A 20,829-nucleotide genomic window follows, 5' to 3' on the forward strand; every position below is an offset into this window, starting at 1 on the left:
ATAATGCTAATATTGTGCGATGCTAATAATATAATATATTGTATGTACATATAATATTGATAATAATATTATAATGTAATACAATATAACACTAATAATAATACCATATAATAATATTAATTATATATTCTATATTACATATAATATTACTAATAATATTACAGTATTGTGGTATAGTTCAATATAGTAATATATAATGCTAATATTGTGCTATGCTAATAATATAATATATTGTATGCACATATAATTTGTAAGCCACTCTTGAGTCCCCTTTGGAGTGATAAGGGTGTGATACAAATGTAGTAAATAAATGTAGTAAATAATAAATAAATACATAAATAAATAAATTTTAGACTTAGGCTCACCCAAAGTCTGAAATGACTTGAAGGCACACAACAACAACAACAACAACAACAACCCTAATTAACTTGACTATCTCATTGGCCAGAAGCAGGACCACACTTCCCATTGAAATCCTGATCAATGTATGTGGTTAAAATTGTTTTTATTTTTAAATATTGTATTGTTCTTTCATTGTTGTTGTTGTTGTTGTTTTTGCACTACAAATAAGACATATGCAGTGTGCATCGGAATTTGTTTTTATTTCTTTTTCAAATGATAATCCGGCCCCTCAACAGTCTGAAGGATTGTGGACCGGCCCTCGGCTTAAAAAGTTTGGGGACACCTGCCATAAAGGAATGTAGAGCAAAAGAATGTAGAAACAACAAGGATTCCCGGGTATTTTTTAACCCTTGTTTCTGGATCAAAATCCCTTCCTCAGGTAGCTTCTGAAGGTTCTTTCAAGCGTTTGTTGTAGACTTTTCTGCAGCTTTCATAAACTATATTTAAAACTATATTTTACTCATTGGTTTAACACTCATTTAAACAAAGAAAAACACTTACTTCAGATTCCATTCTGTATTCACATTTTTTAGAGAAATTGCACTCCCATACAAGCTTTAGATTCTGTGCTCTAGAACGGATCACCATAAAACCCCATGGGGACATAAAAAGGATTTTACTACAGAGGGAAGCCTTTTGGATATTTAAATTACATACAGTCCATCCACATGGATTAAATGATAAATTAGATCTCTCTTGTTTTTTGTAATTACCCTTAATGAGTGCTCCAAGTAGCTAGCATTCCTTAAAAAGGGAGCTACCTCCATGAGCTAATTGCTCACAAATGGAAGGCAGTAGGATCATTATCCACAACTGAAGTGCTACAGCAGAGCCACAAACTCCTTAGTGGAAGTAAGTGTTTTTCTTTGTTTAAATGAGTGTTAAACCAATGAGTAATTGTTTAATGTTACTGGGTGCTGGCAACAGCAAATCTATTATGTTGTCTTTTTTAAATATAGTTTATGAAAGCTGCAGAAAAGTCTACAACAAACGCTTGAAAGAACCTTCAGAAGCTACCTGAAGAAGGGATTTTGATCCAGAAACAAGGGTTAAAAAATACCCAGGAATCCTTGTTGTTTCTACATTCTTTTGCTCTACATTCCTTTATGGTTTATATTCCTTTTGCGCATCTCCAAAACATTAATTTACATGGGACTATGATAAAGTTATCTAAAGTGTGAACCACAATACATAGTTGTTTACTCCATTGACCAAGCATTTCTAAGACGTTTATCTACGTGGGACAATACTGGAATTTAAAGTGTTGTACTCAGTTATTGAACAGACTTATTGGTTACTGAAAAAACATACAAACATGAATATAATGTTTGATGTAATGTTATAAACAGTTTGTATTTGTGTATTACTCATGCGCCTGTAAGGATTATAATTTGTCTGTTAGCATTGTTTTATTCTGTATATTAGTAATAGGACTACTGTATCTTTATACTTCTTATAGATTTCTGTGTACTTTACTGTTTCTTAACCCCCCAAGAAAAAGCCTCCCAAAGCCTGTTTGTTTCATTCTGCCTTTCTTTCACAGAGGAACTGTGATTTTGGGCTGAGAATTTCGGAGTAGAGCCTGTGGAGGGATTTCTTTCCCTTGAAAGAAAGAAGAGGAGGAAAAGCATCTTGGATACGGTTGGGTTCTTCACCAGAGTGGTTCCAACATGGAGAGACCCAACTCACCTGGACCTGAAGCAGGACCTGGGAGCAGTGGGGAATCCTGGGAAAGAACCAGACATGAGTCCCTGAGTGTGGACCTTCACAGCTCGGACACACAGCGCCAGCGCTTCAGGCAGTCCTCCTACCAAGAGGGTGAAGGACCCAGAGGGGTTTGCAGTCGTCTCCACGATCTGTGCCGCCAGTGGCTGAAGCCAGAGCAGCACACCAAGGCCGAGGTGCTGGACCTGGTGACCCTGGAGCAGTTCCTGAGCATCCTGCCCCCAGAGATGGGGAGCTGGGTCCGAGAGTGTGGGGCAGAGACCTGTTCCCAGGCGGTGGCCCTGGCGGAAGGCTTCCTCCTGAGTCGGGCCGAGGACAAGGAGCAGGAAGGACAGGTGAGAGCATTCCCTCTGGGTTTCACTAACCTGGGGGCTGATGGACAGGTTAAGCTTGCATCCTGCCTTTCTTCCAAGATGGGACCGATGTGGGGGATAAGCAAGGCCCTGCTCCCTAAGCCTCTTTCCCCACCTGCTCTGCCCCTCCATCTCTACCCTCAGCTTGGTTGATGCTCTGCTCAAGATAGAACATAGACAATGATGGGAGGGGGAGGGGGGCATTGGTTCCAAACTAGGTTGCCATCTCAGAGTTATTTCTAAAAGAAAGTCTATAGGTCTGTGATATTTCTGAACTTTTCCCAAACTCCTTCTGGAATGCTCTGTGCTCTTCCAGGCCCATAATAATAACTCCATGGAAGTCCCTGCACCAGAGGAATCTCCACCAGACACCACTCAGAGTCTCAGGCAGAAGGAGCTGAAGCGGGAAGGAGACGGGGCTGCCGCCTTGCAGGGTGAGAAGGAACTCTTCTGGGAGTTTTGGGGTTTTGTGCCAGTGGAAATCCCGCTTTGGGGGGATGATTGCACACCCACAGTTTGAGCCTCAGAAGGTGAACATGCTGGATCATTTGGCTTTGAAAGGGGTATATATCCTAAACTCGTGTCCTTTGTGTGATGTGTTATATACTTTGATATGTATAGAAATACAGTTTCAATGTGGATCTTTCATAGAAATATGTATCTTTGTTGAATTTGGACAGTGTTTCTGCTTTTAAAATTGTGTGGTAACCCGCCTTGAACTGCAAGGAAAGGCAAATAAAAAATAAAATTATTATTATTATTTGATATGCTGGATTTCGTATCACAAAATCACAAGTCGAACACTTCCCAAGTGTCTAGGACTGTGTGATGTATTTTCGGATGATGCGTGCAGATCCCAGTAGGGTGGCTTTTTGCAGTTGGCAGATCGTAATTTTGTCAAAGTCTATTGTTTTCAAATGCCGGCTGAGATCTTTTGGCATTTCACTCAATGTGCCGATCACCACCAGGACCACCTGCACTGGTTTCTGCCAGAGTCTTTGAAGTTCAGTCTTGAGGTCCTGACAGCGGCTGAGTTTTTCCTGTTGTTTTTCGTCAATGCGACTGTCACCTGGGATGGCAACATCAATGATCCAAACCTTTTTCTTTTCCACAACTGTGAGGTCTGGTGTGTTGTGTTCCAGAACTTTGTCAGTCTGGATTCGGAAGTCCCACAGTATCTTTGCGTGCTCATTTTCCAATACTTTTGCAGGTTTGTGATCCCACCAGTTCTTTACTGCTGGCAGGTGGTACTTAAGGCATAAGTTCCAATGAATCATTTGGGCCACATAGTTATGCCTCTGTTTGTAGTCAGTCTGTTCTTACAGCAGCTGAGGATATGAGCCATGATTTCATCAGTTTCCTTGCACAGTCTGTATTTTGGGTCAGCGGCTGATTTTTCAATCTTGGCCTTAATTGCCTTTGTCCTGATGGCTTGCTCCTGGGCTGCGAGGATCAGGTCTTCTGTCTCCTTCTTCAGGGTCCCATTCGTGAGCCAGAGCCAGGTCTTCTCCTTATCAGCTTTTCCTTCAATTTTGTCAAGGGACTTTCCATGCAATGTTTTGTTGTGCCAGCTGTCAGCCCTAGTTTGTAGTGCAGTTTTCTTGTACTGATTCTTTGTCCGCTGTGCTTTGAGGAGTTTCTGATTTTTGACTTCAATCAAAGCAGGTTCTTCACTTTGCTTGACATATTCTGCCAGGGCATGTTGTTCTTCTTTGACTGCTTGTTTTACTTGTAAGAGTCCTCTGCCCCCTGATCTTCTAGGCAGATATAGCCGGTCAACATCACTGCGAGGGTGCAGTGAATGATGAATGGTCATGAGTTTTCTTGTTTTTCTGTCCAAATTGTCCAGTTCCGCCTGTGTCCAGTTTATGATTATGATTATGATTATTATTATTATTATCATTATTAGTATTGTTATTGTTATATGTAAGCATAGGGTTGCTAGAGGTGTAACTTCAGTTTGTAGGTTTCTTTCTTGCAATAGGACTGAATATTCAGCCCTTCAGTGTCTTCCCAGGTGGGACCCTAAGCTGAGCTGAGTCCTGAAACTGAGCTGGAAGACAAACAGACAGTAAAGAATCACTTTAGTCAATTGAAACACCAAGCCCAGTGTTAGTTTCACTCGAACATCCTCATAGCACTGCTTGCGAGATAAAGTCCTAAACCCTCACATTGTACATCTTCTTGGGCTGTTGAATGCGCTTGTGTTCTTAGGGTTGTTTCCTCATCGGTCTCTTTATAGGACTGCAATGGTCACCTCTGAGGCCTGTTTATGTGACCAGCTTCCCACCCCTTGCTCTCTCTCCAGGGTCTGGAATGATGCTGTTGCCGAATCCTCAGCCGTTTCTCCCCCTTTGCGATGGAGTGGGACTGAGTCAGGTAAGCAGAAGGATTCCTGGAGGACTGGGGAGGACTGGGAGGAGGACTGGGCCTGCCGGGGTGCCTTTTGCTCCAGGCTTAACTATCAAACATTTGTTGAAACTGACATGATTGAATGCGTTTCCTTAGAAGTGAAATATTGAAGGCACAATTGCAAACATTTGCAACAAGGAGGGGGGAAAAATGAAGAGAAACCTAAATAAACCAGAATGGATGTTCAAAGAACTTTCAACGGAGTTAAGATTCAAGAAATGGAAAGGGGGGGGGGGGAATCACCAAGGAATGTAAAGGACTAACCAGCGTAAGTAGGGAAAAGGTCTAACAATCTAAATCAGAAAATGAGGTCAGAAGACGAAATGAGCCAAGAGTAGGGTCTGTGCCTGGAGAAGGTGGTGAGATGCTAACCAGGGATAGGGAAGAGGTAGAACATGGCCTCAGTCTTTTCCCAAAAGGAAATGGGTATTCTACCTGAGCAAGATGGAGCAACAGGGAAATGCAACCCAAAATAGGTAAAGAAGGAGTCCAGGAATACCTGGCCACTCTCAATGAATCCATGTCTCCTGGGCCAGATGAACTACACCCAAGAGTATTGAACTAACAGCAGTAATCCCAGAACCACTGGCAATAATCTTTGTTCATTTTTGGGAACAGGAGAAATCTCAGCAGGTTGGAGGAGGCAAAGGTTGTCTCTATCTCCAAGAATGGACCAAAAAGAGGTCCCCTAACAATGACCATCCAGTTACCTTGACCTGGCCAGTAAGCAGTTGGAGCAGCTGTTTAGACTCTTGAATTTTTAAAAGGAGGAGATCGTTTGATGTGGATCGATAATCTAGGAGCTGATCTGTTTGTTGTTTCCCCGAAAATAAGACAGTGTCTTATATTAATTTTTGCTCCCAAAGATGCCCTAGGTCTTATTTTCAGGGGATGTCTTATTTTTCCATGAAGAAGAATTCACATTTATTGTTGAACAAAAAAATGAACATTTATTATATACTGTACAGTGGTTATCATCACAAACCAGCATAACCAGACAAACTGAATCCTATCAAGAATTTGTTGTCGAAGGCTTTCATGGCCGGGATCACAGGATTGTTGTATGTCTTTCGGGCTGTGTGGCCTTGTTCCAGAAGTATTCTTTCCTGACGTTTCGCCCACATCTATGGCAGGCATCCTCAGAGGTTGTGAGGTATGGATAAACTAAGTAAGGAAAGGAAAGAATATATATCTCTGTAGAGTCCAGGGTGTGGCAAGAGTCCTTTGTCACTGGGAAGCCAGCATTAATGTTTCAGTTAATCACCCTAATTAGCATTGGAAAGGTTTTGTCTCTTGCCTGGGGGCATCCTTTTTTCAGTCATTAGCTGTCCTCTGCCCTCAGAGTGTTGGTTCCCATCTACTGTTTTGATTTTAAAGTTTTGTAATACTGGTAGCCAGATTTTGTTCATTTTCATGGTTTCTTCCTTTCTGTTGAAGTTGTCCACATGCTTGTGGATTTCAATGGCTTCTCTGTGTAGTCTGACATGATCATTGTTGGAATGGTCCAGCATTTTTGTGTTCTCAAATAATATACTGTGTCCAGGCTGGTTCATCAAGTGCTCTGCTATGGCTGATTTCTCTGGTTGAATTAGTCTGCAGTGCCTTTCATGTTCTTTGACTCGTGTTTGGTGGTCCCTGTGTAGACTTGTCCACAGCTACAGACTCCTGCAGAGGAGAGAGGATCCCCCTTGTCCTTCGCTGACTGTAGCATTTGTTGGATTTTCTTTGTGGGTGTGTAGATAGTTTGTAGGTTGTGATTCTTCATCAGTTTGCCTATGTGGTCAGTGGTTCCCTTGATGTATGGTAAGAACACTTTTCCTCTGGGTCTTGACTCTCATGGCTGCTTTTATTCATATGTCTTTCTCACCAAGTTTTAATTTAGTGTTCATGTGGCCTGCCCTGGTTTTTATTGTTTTTTTTAAATTTTGGATTGTAATGTATGTTATTATTTATTGTATTGTTAAATTGTGTTGTGATATGTTGTTTTATATTTTGTCATATTGTATGGTTTTGGGCATGGCCCCATGTAAGCCACCCCGAGTCCCCGTTGGGGAGATGGTGGGGGGGTATAAATAAAGTTCTATTATTATTATTATTATTATTATTATTATTATTATTATTATTATTATTATTATTATGGCTTGTTCTTGGCCTTGCAGCTCTTCTGATGTCTGTGGTGGAGTCTCCATTGGCCTGTAGAGCCCAGTTTAGGTGGTTGAGTTCACCTTGGAGGAGGTGAGGTTCGCAGATTCTTTGTGCACGGTCTGTCAGGGCTTTGATTGTGCTCCTTTTTTGACTTGGGTGATGGCTGGAGTTTTTATGAAGGTATCTGTCGGTGTGTGTAGGTTTTCTGTAAACTGTGTGGCCCAATTGTTGATGGGGTTTGCGGATGACCAGAACATCTAGAAATGGCAGTTTTCCTTCCTTTTCTTTTTCTATGGTGAATTTGATGTTTGGGTGGATGCTGTTAAGATGGTCCAGGAACTTGCTGAGTTCTTCCTCTCCATGGCTCCAAATTGTGAAGGTGTCATCTACGTATCTGAACCAAAGAGTTGGCTTTTTGGTGCTGTTTCTAGGGCCTGTTTTTCAAAGTATTCCATATAGAAATTTGCTACTACTGGGCTGAGAGGGCTCCCCATGGCCACTCCATCCTTCTGTTCATAGAATCCAGTGTCCCACCCTACCTCACAACCTCTGAGGATGCCTGCCATAGATGTGGGCGAAACGTCAGGAGAGAATACTTCTGGAACATGGCCACACAGCCCGAAAGACATACAACAACCCTATCAAGAATTTCTTGCTACTACCATTATTTCTATGTACAACAATCTCTGGTACATACATTTACCGACCCTGCAGACTAGGACACGGAACAATGGCTTCAAACTACAGGAAAGGAGATTCCACCTGAACATTAGGAAGAACTTCCTCACAGTGAGGGCTGTTCGACAGTGGAACTCTCTCCCCCGGGCTGTGGTGGAGGCTACTTCCTTGGAGGCTTTTAAACAGAGGCTGGATGGCCATCTGTCGGGGGTGCTTTGAATGCGATTTCCTGCTTCTTAGCAGGGGGTTGGACTGGATGGCCCATGAGGTCACTTCCAACTCTACGATTCTATGATTCTATGACTCTGGTGCTCTGTTTGGCGGGCATGCTTCCAAACAAAAACTTTGCTAGGTCTTACTTTCAGGGGAGGCCTTATATTTTGCAGTGCAGCAAAACCTCTACTAGGACTTATTTTCAGGGGATGTCTTATTTTAGGGGAAACAGGGTATTATGCACTCTTTATCAAACCAATTTTTGGATCTGACCCTGGGCTGCCTCGGCGTTCTTTGCCAATCACATAAGGGATTCAAACCTGGTGATCGCCTCCTCGAAATCTAGGTTTTCAACTATCATAGCTTCCATGGACAGCACTTCATAAGAGGTCAAGATATTTAGGCACACCCCCTTCGCCTTAACGTCCCACTTCAGCCTAATGTATTGTGGGTAGGCTTGTCCAGGTGGGGAAGTGCTGCTTCTCTTCAAGACTAGAGTAAGGATAAGTGGGAGATGATTTCTAAGCAAGGAATTGTCTCTAGCAAATGAATCAATGTCGCTAGCTATGGAGGGTGAAGTCAGAAGATAGTCTATGACACTAGAGCCCCTTGATGAGACCAATGTATGTTCTCCAGAGTTGGGAAACCGAATAAGTCCATTTAGCTGGGACAGGTTGAGCTGCGTGGCCATTTTGGTCAGTCACTTTCCAGCTTGGTCCTTAAGAGTGTCGGGCTTCTGGTGTCAAGAGAGACTTGAAGGGATCTTCATCCAGGCCGTCTTCTCTCAACACATTTACCAAACTAGACCCTACCCTTGCATTGAAGCCGCCCATTATCTTGACCTAAACAACAGGGAAGATGTTGAAGCAGATAATGAAGAAGGCAGTCTGGAATTACTTGGAAAAAATGCTGTAATCACTGAAGGGCAAAATGGGTTTCTCCAAAACAAGTCACGCCAGAATAATCTGTTTTTCAGTAGAGTTCCATGCTTGGTAGATGAAGGAAATGCAGTGGATGTAGCACATCTTGCTTTCAGCAAAACCTTTGGAAAGGCCTCCCATGGTTGTACAAACAACTAGTAAAAAGTGGGCTGGATAATACTCCTGTTCGATGGATTTGAAATGGTTTGGGAGACAAAGGGTGGAGTGCCGCAGGGTTCTGTCCTGGGCCCAGTACTGCTCAACATGCGTATCATATTTTCAGATGACACCAAATTAGCAGGGATAGCTGACAGTCTAGAAGATAGGATCAGAAGTCAAAATGGCCTGAACATGATAGAGAGCTGGGCCAAAACTAACCCAATTAATGTCAACAAGAATATATGTAGAGTAGTACACTTATGAGAAAAATGCCATGCACGGGTACAGGGTGAGCGACACCTGGCTTGACAATTAATATGATGGGATCTTGGAGTGTTAGAGGACTACAAGTTGAACATGAGCCAACAATGCGATGCAGCAGCTGAAAGGACTATGGGATTTTGGGCTGCATCCCAAGGAATATCGTGTCTAGCTTAAGGGAAGTCATGGCAACCTTCTTTCTGCTTTGGGGAGACCTCACCTGGAACAACACTGTGTCCAGTTCTGGGCACCACAATAAAGGCTGGAACATGCTCAGATTCCATTTCTGATTCTACATATCAATTAAGAAATGGTTCTGACTGTGACCAACCCGTCGTCTCTACAAAGCTTACAACTGTGGCAGGGAGGCCTTGGCCCTATCCCTTCCAAACAATCAACAGGAATGTAAATCTATATTATGTAAATTTATATTATATATTACATGTAATATTAGTAATATTACAGTATAATGATATAGTACAATGTAATAAATTAATGTTTATATTGTGCTATGCTAATAAAATATTGTATGTACATTTGATTTGTAAGTCCCCTTCGGGGTGAGAAGAGCAGGATATAAATCTAGTAAATAATAAATAAATAAATAAATAAATAAATACATAAATAAATAAATAAATCTATTTTAAAGAATTTATTGTCATCATTTTTCTTGCTAGCTCTCACGTGGGAAGGGAATCTTTTCTTCTTCCGCCAGGGCCCAATCATCTTTGAGGATGTGGCTGTGGATTTCTCCCTGGAGGAGTGGGTTCTCCTGAATCCGGATCAGAAAGCCTTGCACAAGCAGATCATGGAGGAGATGAATGGGATTGTGGACTCTCTTGGTAAGGCTCCCTCATTGATGGGGATTTCTGTTTCAAAATGCAGTATTATTATATTATATTTATATTATTATAAACCTGGGCATAAGTACAATGTGAGCAGGGGTGTACTTGTGCAGAACTCTGAGCGTGGCTCGAGGATAATATAGGGGCAATCGGGAGAAGCAGGGAGAAGTCTTATTAAAAATATTAACAACCAATAAGGAGGAGGCACAATGATAAAGTGCCATGATTATAAACAAGTTGTGTATGTGAGTGGACTATTCATTCAAAAGCACATCGGAACAGCCACATTTTAAGGTCCTTACGAAAGATGGGCAGGGAAGGTGCCAGTCTGATCTCCCTGGGGAGGGGGTTCCAGAGCCGAGGGGCCACCACCGAGAAGGCCCTCTCCCTCGTCCCCACCAACTGCGCCTGAGACAGAGGTGGGAGCGAGAGAAGGGCCTCCCCGGAAGATCTCAAGGCCCGCATGGGTTCATAGGGAGGAGGTGATCATGGAGATCAGCAGGACCTGAACCGTTCAGGGCTTTATAGGTGATAACCTGCACCTTGAATTGGGCCCGGAAACTTATCAGTAGCCAGTGGAGCTTCTTGAACAATTGGGTTGACCACTCTCTGTAGCCTGCTCCAGTTATCAATCTGGCTGCTGATCTGTGTACCAACTGTGGTTTCCGAGGCAGCCCCACGTAGAGCGCATTGCAGTAATCCAGTCTGTGGAGGTAACTAAGGTGTGGACCACCGTGGCCAAGTCAGACTTCACTACGTATGGTTGCAGCTAGCGCATGAGCTTTAACTGTGCAGATGCCCTCCCGGCCCCCGCCGACACCTGAGCATCAAGCGTCAGCGCTGAGTCCAGGAGGACCCACGGACTGCGGACCTGTGTCCTCAGTGGGAGTGCAACCCTGTCGAGCACAGGTTGCCACCTTATGCCCTGATCAGCAACATGACTGACCTGGAGGATCTCTGTCTTGTCAGGATTATGTTTCAGCTTGTTGGTCCTCATCCTGTCCATCACAGCTGCCAGACACTGGTCCAGGACCCGGGGAACTTCCTTGGAGTTAGTGGAAAAGAGTAGTAGAGTTAAGTGTCATCTGCGTAGAGATGGCACCCAACTCCAAAATTCTGGATGACCTCACCCAGCATTATTTACGGTGTCGTAAAATATCTCCCCCGCAATTTGCGGTACCTAATTTCTCTACTTACAGGTTATAAACTGTTTTCGAACTGCTTTTGGTAAACAGTGAGCTGGGCTTGAGGTTGAGCGTTCACCCCGACCGGTCTTCAAACTGGCCACCTTTCAGTTGGTAGATCTTATTACTGCTGGTGATTTACCAGCTGTGCCACAGCCCAGCCCTAAGAAATTTGTTCCTTCTATGGAGAAATGTCTGAAAGAAAATAACCTGCCCAGAAAAGCGGTTTTGTTGCTAGACAATCCCCCGACGCACCCTGATGCAGAGGAGCTTCAAGATGGGGACATGAATAATAATAATAATAATAATAAAACTTTATTTATACCCCGCCACCATCTCCCCAACGGGGACTCGGGGCGGCTCACATGGGGCCATGCCCAAGACAATACAATAGACAAAATATAAAAACAACATATCAGAATGCAATTAAACAATGCAACAATAACACTACACAATACAGAACAAAAAAGCAGGGCGGGCCGCATGGACACAAGGTTAAAAACTCGGGGTAAGAAGAGATAAGAATAAAACCATGGGGAACAGGGTCTACAGAATACATGTTGGGGAGAGAAACACAGGAGGTATATACAATTACTCTCCGAAAGCACACCGGAAGAGCCATGTTTTTAAAACTTTCCTAAAGGCTAAAAGAGTGGGGGCTAGCCTGATCTCAATGGGCAGTGAGTTCCACAAACGGGGGGCCACAGCAGAAAAGGCCCTCTCCCTTGTTCCCACAAGGCGGGCCTGTGATAAAGGCAGTGGAGACAGGAGGGCCTCCCCAGATGAACGAAGGGCTCGGGCAGGTTTATGGTAGGAGATGAAGGCGATGTTTCTGCCACCTAATGTAACCGCCATATGCCAACCAATGGATCAGGGCATTTTGGAAATGATCAGAAGGAACTATCGCAGGAAGCTATTGTTGGCAATGATAGAAGAAATGGAATAAGGGCAAGAAAAGATTGAAAAATGGAAATGCATCCATGTAAAGGAAGTTGCCTCTTGGGTTGCAAGGGCATGGACTAACATTAGGGCTCCAACAATTGCCAGGTCTTGGAAGAAGTTGTTAGGCGAAGGTAAGGATGAGATTATGGGAAGGGAAAGCACAGGTGAAACCAAAGAAAGCATTCTACCCTTAGTACAGCGTGTCCCTGGGTGTGAGAATGCGACTTCGCAAGAAGTTGGAAGTTGGATGAACGAAGACAATCATTATGAAATAACGGATGAAGGAATTGTCGCTCTGATCAATAACGATGGCGATGAAAGTGATGATCAAGCACCAACTGTCGAGCCTCTCAGGATCTCGCTCAAGGATAGGGTTAGGGTTCTAGAAACCGCAATCACACACATCAAGCAACAGGAAGAAGCTCCGGGGATCGACATAATGAGGCTGCAAAGATGGCGAGACTTGGCAGTGAAGAAACGGCAATCGGCGGAAAATCTTCACATTACTGAACTTTTTACGTATTTAACTTCCAACAATGTTGTTACTGTAAGTTCATTTTATGCAATTCTATCTTTATTTATAGTCAAAATTTTAGTAGTCAGTGGTTTTTGAAGTCAATGTTTTCAATACATTGCAATGTTTTGGTGCTAAATTCGTAAATACAGTAATTACTCCATAATGTTACCGTGTATTGACCTGCTTTTTCTATTTGTTTTAAACATGATGTTTTGGTGCTTAATTTGTAAAATCATAACCTAATTTGATGTTTAATAGGCTTTTCCTTAATTCCTCCTTATATTATTATTATTATTATTATTATTATTATTATTATTATTGCTGCTTATCAGCCAGCCAGTTTATGTTGGATAAGTGAGACTCTGCCTTACTCTGAAATTAGGTATGGAAACTTCTACGTTGGAGTGGAAAAATCCAACCTTAAGGGAGCATGGGAAAAGAGAACTGGGATTGGGGGAGAGAAATAAAAAGGAGGGAACGATGGTGAAATGGGTGATAGCTAGGTAAAGTGATTTGTATTATGTTGCCTATGTTTTGTTCTATGTTGTTTGGGCCTCTGCCCCATGTAAGCCGCCCCGAGTTCCCGCGGGGAGATGGTGGCGGGGTATAAATAAAGTTTTATTATTATTATCATTATTAAAGCTAGAGAAAAAGGCAAGCATTTGGATGTGAAGGGAAAAGGCATCCATTCCCCAGAGAGAAGGAGACGGAATAAAAAACCGGGCTGGAATGAGCAACAGGGAGCCTCTGGAGCGTATGTTACTCATCTCTCTCTTAGAGGCTCCAGGCAGTCAACCAGGGTCCATCTTTACAGAACAAGGGGTGGGGAAAGGACAACATGTATTTCTTCTTTTCCTCCATGTCTATGTTGTTTTAATGATCATCTAAATCCGCTTCTTATTCCACATCCTTAGAGTCCTTATCACGCACGCTGAGGAATGATTGTTTCTGTTCTTCTTCTTCACAGTAGATAACGGGGAGAAGAACCATGTATGCGCTAAGTGCAGGAAGCATTTGGGACACAACAGGGGACTTCGTCGACACCAGCAAGCCCACAGAGAAGATGGAGGTTCTGTGAGAGAATGGCCAGACAAATGCAATGTATGTGGGCACTGTTTTACCCAAAATGTGGCACTTGTGCTTCACAAGACACTTGATGCTGGGAAAAGCCATCTTAAAGGGAAAGTATCAGCAAAATGTGTAGTGAAACATGAGAAATTTCACACAGGTCAGGAACCATACAGATGCCAGGAGTGTGGGAAGTATTTTGCTTACAGTTCACAATTGGTGAGGCACAAGAGACTCCACACAGGAGAGAAGCCATACCAATGCCAGGAGTGTGGGAAATGTTTTGCTGACAGTTCAGCCTTGGTGAAACACAAAAGACTCCACACAGGAGAGAAGCCATACCAATGCCAGGACTGTGGGAAATGTTTTGCCTCCAGTTCACACTTGGCGAGGCACAAAAGACTCCACACAGGAGAGAAGCCATACCAATGCCAGGAGTGTGGGAAATGTTTTGCTTACAGTTCATACTTGGTGAGTCACAAAAAAGTCCACACAGGAGAGAAGCCATACCAATGCCAGGAGTGTGGGAAATGTTTTGCTTACAGTTCATACTTGGTGAGTCACAAAAAAGTCCACACAGGAGAGCAGCCATACCAATGCCAGGACTGTGGGAAATGTTTTGCCTCCAGTTCACACTTGGCGAGGCACAAAAGACTCCACACAGGAGAGAAGCCATACCAATGTCAGGAGTGTGGGAAATGTTTTACTTCCAGTTCATACTTGGTGAGTCACAAAAAAGTCCACACAGGAGAGAAGCCATACCAATGCCAGGAGTGTGGGAAATGTTTTACTTCCAGTTCATACGTGGTGAGTCACAAAAAAGTCCACACAGGAGAGCAACCATACCAATGCCAGGAGTGTGGGAAATGTTTTGCTTACAGTTCATACTTGGTGAGTCACAAAAAAGTCCACACAGGAGAGAAGCCATACCAATGCCAGGAGTGTGGGAAATGTTTTGCTTACAGTTCATACTTGGTGAGTCACAAAAAAGTCCACACAGGAGAGCAGCCATACCAATGCCAGGAGTGTGGGAAATGTTTTGCTTACAGTTCAGCCTTGGTGAGCCACAAAAGACTCCACACAGGAGAGAAGCCATACCAATGCCAGGACTGTGGGAAATGTTTTGCCTCCAGTTCACACTTGGCGAGGCACAAAAGACTCCACACAGGAGAGAAGCCATACCAATGTCAGGAGTGTGGGAAATGTTTTACTTCCAGTTCATACTTGGTGAGTCACAAAAAAGTCCACACAGGAGAGAAGCCATACCAATGCCAGGAGTGTGGGAAATGTTTTACTTCCAGTTCATACTTGGTGAGTCACAAAAAAGTCCACACAGGAGAGCAGCCATACCAATGCCAGGAGTGTGGGAAATGTTTTGCTTACAGTTCATACTTGGTGAGTCACAAAAAAGTCCACACAGGAGAGAAGCCATACCAATGCCAGGACTGTGGGAAATGTTTTGCCTCCAGTTCACAATTGGTGAGGCACAAAAGATGTCACACAGGAGAGAAGCCGTATCAATGCCAGGAGTGTGGGAAGTGTTTTGCTTACAGTTCAACCTTGGTGAGCCACAAAAGACTCCACACAGGAGAGAAGCCATACCAATGCCAGGAGTGTGGGAAATGTTTTGCTGACAGTTCAGCCTTGGTGAAACACAAAAGACTCCACACAGGAGAGAAGCCATACCAATGCCAGGACTGTGGGAAATGTTTTGCCTCCAGTTCACACTTGGCGAGGCACAAAAGACTCCACACAGGAGAGAAGCCATACCAATGTCAGGAGTGTGGGAAATGTTTTACTTCCAGTTCATACTTGGTGAGTCACAAAAAAGTCCACACAGGAGAGAAGCCATACCAATGCCAGGAGTGTGGGAAATGTTTTACTTCCAGTTCATACGTGGTGAGTCACAAAAAAGTCCACACAGGAGAGCAACCATACCAATGCCAGGAGTGTGGGAAATGTTTTGCTTACAGTTCATACTTGGTGAGTCACAAAAAAGTCCACACAGGTGAGAAACCATACCAATGCCAGGAGTGTGGGAAATGTTTTGCTTACAGTTCATACTTGGTGAGTCACAAAAAAGTCCACACAGGAGAGAAGCCATACCAATGCCAGGAGTGTGGGAAATGTTTTGCTTCCAGGTCAGCCTTGGTGAGCCACAAAAGACTCCACACAGTAGAGAAGCCACACCAATGCCAGGAGTGTGGGAAGTGTTTTGCTTACAGTTCAGCCTTGGTGAAACACAAAAGACTCCACACCAGGGAGAAGCCATACAAATGCCAGGAGTGTGGGAAATGTTTTGCTGACAGTTCAGCCTTGGTGAGTCACAAAAAAGTCCACACAGGAGAGAAGCCATACCAATGCCAGGAGTGTGGGAAATGTTTTACTTCCAGTTCATACTTGGTGAGTCACAAAAAAGTCCACACAGGAGAGAAGCCACACCAATGCCAGGAGTGTGGGAAATGTTTTACTTCCAGTTCATACTTGGTGAGTCACAAAAAAGTCCACACAGGAGAGAAGCCATACCAATGCCAGGAGTGTGGGAAATGTTTTACTTCCAGTTCATACTTGGTGAGTCACAAAAAAGTCCACACAGGAGAGAAGCCACACCAATGCCAGGAGTGTGGGAAATGTTTTACTTCCAGTTCATACTTGGTGAGTCACAAAAAAGTCCACACAGGAGAGAAGCCATACCAATGCCAGGAGTGTGGGAAATGTTTTACTTCCAGTTCATACTTGGTGAGTCACAAAAAAGTCCACACAGGAGAGAAGCCATACCAATGCCAGGAGTGTGGGAAATGTTTTGCTTACAGTTCACACTTGGCGAGGCACAAAAGACTCCACACAGGAGAGAAGCCATACAAATGCCAGGAGTGTGGGAAATGTTTTGCTTACAGTTCACACTTGGCGAGGCACAAAAGACTCCACACAGGAGAGAAGCCATACCAATGCCAGGAGTGTGGGAAATGTTTTGCTTCCAGTTCAGCCTTGGCGAGACACAAAAGATTCAACACAGGAGAGAAACCGTAATGCCATTCATGTGGAAAATGTTTTACTCATAGTTCGTCCCTTGACCGGCACCAGAAAACACATACAGGCTAAAAAACAGCCATTGTGTGTAAATGTCTGATTTCAAACAGGACCCTTTGAGAAGTTCTGCGTCAGATTTGGTGGAGTCCCGTTCTTGTCATTTGAACCTGTAAGTTGGAGGTCCTGTTCTCTGGAGCAGCAGAAAGCAAGCTGTGTGTGACAATCCTTCAGAGCAGTGGTCCTCAACCTGTGGGTCCCCAGATGTTTTGGCCTTCAACTCCCATAAATCCTAACAGCTGGTAAAGTGACTGGGATTTCTGGGAGTTGTAGGCCAAAACAACTGGGGACCCACAGGTTGAGGACCACTGCTTCAGAGGGTTAAATACGATTGTCTTATCACCTCGCCTGAAAAGAAATAAACCAAATGTAATTCCATCTGTTGTTCCTCTGGGCTTAGTTTCCAGCTCCATTTCCACCTTGGTTGCAAATGTCCAGTTTGTGAACGTTGTGCCCCTACAGAAACATCCTCTGTTTTCCTCTTTAGTCGGGAGTGGTTAGTTTGCATATTGTAAATAGCCGTTATGGGAGGGATCCAGAGTTGGCCCCTTCCCTTTAAGACAGTGGTTCCCAACCATGAACCACCAGTGGTTTTCAGGAACTAAAATACGGTCTGCCTTCTAACCTTCCCTTCCTTTGTCTTCTTTTCTCTTCCCTTCCCATATTTTCCTTTGCCTTATTTTCTCTTCCCCTTCCTTCCTTCCCTTCCTTTGTCTTCTTTTCTCTTGCCTTTCCTTCCTTCTTTCTTTGCTTTCCCTTCCTTTGCCTTCTTTTCTCTTGCCCTTCCTTCCCTTTTCTCTTCTCTTCCCATATTTTCCTTTGCCTTATTTTCTCTTCCCCTTCCTTCCTTCCCTTCCTTTGTCTTTCCTCTTGCCCTTCCTTCCCTTTTCTTCCTTCTTTCCTTCTATTCTTGTCTTTTCCTTCTTTCCTTTTATCCTTGTCTTCTTGTCCCTTCCTTTGCCTTCTTTTCTCTTGCCCTTCCTTTTTCTCTTGCCTTCCTTTCCTTTACCCTCTTTTCTCTTGCCCTTCCTTCCCTTTTCTCTTCTCTTCCCATATTTTCCTTTGCCTTATTTTCTCTTCCCCTTCCTTCCTTCCCTTCCCTTGTCTTCTTTTCTCTTGCCTTTCCTTCCTTCTTTCTTTGCTTTCCCTTCCTTTGTCTTCTTTTCTCTTGTCCTTCCTTCCTTTTTCTCTTCTCTTCCCATATTTTCCTTTGCCTTATTTTCTCTTCCCCTTCCTTCCCTTCTTTTCTCTTGTCCTTCCTTCCTTTTTCTCTTCTCTTCCCATATTTTCCTTTGCCTTATTTTCTCTTCCCCTTCCTTCCTTCCCTTCCTTTGCCTTCTTTTCTCTTGTCCTTCCTTCCTTTTTCTCTTCTCTTCCCATATATTCCTTTGCCTTCTTTTCTCTTCCCTTTCCTTCCTTCCCTTCCCTTCCCTTCCTTTGCCTTATTTTCTCTTCCCCTTCCTTCCTTCCCTTCCCTTGTCTTCTTTTCTCTTGCCTTTCCTTCCTTCTTTCTTTGCTTTCCCTTCCTTTGTCTTCTTTTCTCTTGTCCTTCCTTCCTTTTTCTCTTCTCTTCCCATATTTTCCTTTGCCTTATTTTCTCTTCCCCTTCCTTCCTTCCCTTCTCTTCCTTTGTCTTCTTTTCTCTTGTCCTTCCTTCCTTTTTCTCTTCTCTTCCCATATTTTCCTTTGCCTTATTTTCTCTTCCCCTTCCTTCCCTTCCTTTGCCTTCTTTTCTCTTGTCCTTCCTTCCTTTTTCTCTTCTCTTCCCATATATTCCTTTGCCTTCTTTTCTCTTCCCCTTCCTTCCTTCCCTTCCCTTGTCTTCTTTTCTCTTGCCTTTCCTTCCTTCTTTCTTTGCTTTCCCTACCTTTGTCTTCTTTTCTCTTGTCCTTCCTTCCTTTTTCTCTTCTCTTCCCATATTTTCCTTTGCCTTATTTTCTCTTCCCCTTCCTTCCTTCCCTTCCTTTGTCTTCTTTTCTCTTGCCCTTCCTTTTTCTCTTGCCTTCCTTTCCTTTACCCTCTTTTCCCTTGCCCTTCCTTCCTTCCTTTTTCTCTTCTCTTTCCTTCCTTTGCCTTTTCTCACGCCCTTCCTTCCTTCCTTTTTCTCTTCCCTTCCCTTCCAACTGTTCTTGGACTAGCCCTTGCCCACCCTCTTAGATGTGAGCATGCCCACAGTTCTCAGCTACTGGTTGATGGTTATTGTTGGTCTTATGTTGTTATGGTGTTGTTATGATGGTTTAATGATTGAAAATACAATTGTATATCCATTATGCTATATTTTATTCTTTTTTGTTGGGCGTAGTCCCCACTTAAGCCACCCCGTCTCTTCGGAGAGATGGTGGCAGGATGTAAGAATAAAGTTGTTGTCGTTATTGTTACTATTTTTCTTATCTATACACATAATAAAAGTGAACATCTCTATATATGTATGTATGTATGTATATGGCAGGGGCGCCCATTTACACAGACAGTCTCCCACGTCCAGAAATAGCTATAGCTCCCACTACGCAGGATAAACCAGTGGCCCTCCCTCCAATGACACTGCAGGTTATAGCGAGCGCCATGAACATGTCCAAGCGCCCTGCCAATGTCCTCCACGAACACCACCCTGCCCTCCACCCAAGGGAAAGCTTTCATACGAGGACAATTTCCTCTTAGATCTTCTGTTTTAGCTCCACCAGACACCCCAGTTTTTCTGACTCTCCATTGGTGTGAAATTTGCATGACCCCACCCTCTTCCTCTCCCTTAACCCTTTCCTACTCTTTTCCATGGCACACAGCAAACAGAGGAATGGATCAGCAACTGAACATACTAGAGAGAGAGATTTGGGGGGGAATTCACCATCATTTATAGGACTTCTAGGGACTGGGATGTATAGTCCACCTGCAATCTAAGAGCATTCTGAGCTCCACCAACGATGGACCTGGAACCAACTTGGCACACAGAACCCCCATGACCAACTGAACATACTGCAGGGGTTTGAGGGAATAGACCTTGATTTGGGGAGTCATAGCTCACCCTTATCCAGACAGCACTGACATTGGATCTCGACCAAAATTGGCACACAGACCCAACATGGCCAACTGTGAATACTGGCAGGGTTTGGGGGTGACTGCCATTTGCATATAGGAGTTGTAGTTCACCCTTAACCAGAGAGCTCTGAATTCAGCCAACAAATAGCCCAGCCGACAAATGCTGGCACTGATTTTACTCCTATGTTTACAGCCTGGCCGTGGTGCCAGTAATGAGTCCCTTCGGGTGAGAAGGGCGGCACAGAAATGATGGAAATAAATAAATAATAAATAAGGTACTGCCACGGGTAGAGGATCACAGCTTGACTGAGTCTGAGTTGATGTTTTCATATAGACGTATGTTTCATTTCACTATATATTCTACTAGCTGTGCCCGGCCACGCGTTGCTGTGGCGAAGTCTGGTGGTCTGGGAAATAAAGTATTGAGGAATTGGTGGTAGTTAAGGTCAAGGGTAAAGGTTTTCCCCAGACATTAAGTCCAGTCGTGTCTGACTCTGGAGGTTGGTGCTCATCTCCATTTCTAAGCCAAAGAGCCGGCGTTGTCCGTAGACTCCTCCAAGGTCATGTGGGATGACTGCATGGAGCGGCGTTACCTTCCCACCGGAGCAGTACCTATTGATGCACTCACATTTGCATGTTTTTGAACTTCTGGGTTGGCAGAAGCTGGGGCTAACAGTGGGGGCTCTGTCAGTTCCCCCAATTCAAACCTGCGGCCTTTCGGTCCAGAAGTTCAGCAGCGCAGTGCTTTAACATGCTGTGCCATCAAGGGACATTATTTCCTAAAGGTTGTGAATATGCAATATTTCTGATTGTTTTTTTTTTGTCTGTTGGAGGCAAGTATGAATGCTGCAATTAGGAAAAATGATTAGGATGTAATGGTCTTGC

At 43.8% G+C, this 20,829-nt stretch overlaps 1 protein-coding gene across 1 annotated transcript; it reads left to right on the plus strand.

Annotated features, from left to right (window-relative positions):
* Positions 1-866: 866 nt before the first annotated feature.
* On the plus strand, positions 867-19,332 carry LOC103281324 (zinc finger protein 850-like). Its single transcript, XM_062972682.1, has 5 exons — positions 867-2,462; positions 2,797-2,914; positions 4,789-4,859; positions 9,984-10,110; positions 13,724-19,332. Exons 1-5 carry the CDS (start codon positions 2,073-2,075, stop codon positions 16,852-16,854), a joined length of 3,837 nt encoding a protein of 1,278 aa, XP_062828752.1. The 5' UTR covers positions 867-2,072; the 3' UTR covers positions 16,855-19,332.
* Positions 19,333-20,829: the final 1,497 nt, after the last annotated feature.

This window comes from Anolis carolinensis, chromosome 2 (genome assembly GCF_035594765.1).
Source record: "Anolis carolinensis isolate JA03-04 chromosome 2, rAnoCar3.1.pri, whole genome shotgun sequence".
NCBI classification, from domain to species: Eukaryota; Metazoa; Chordata; class Lepidosauria; order Squamata; family Dactyloidae; genus Anolis; species Anolis carolinensis.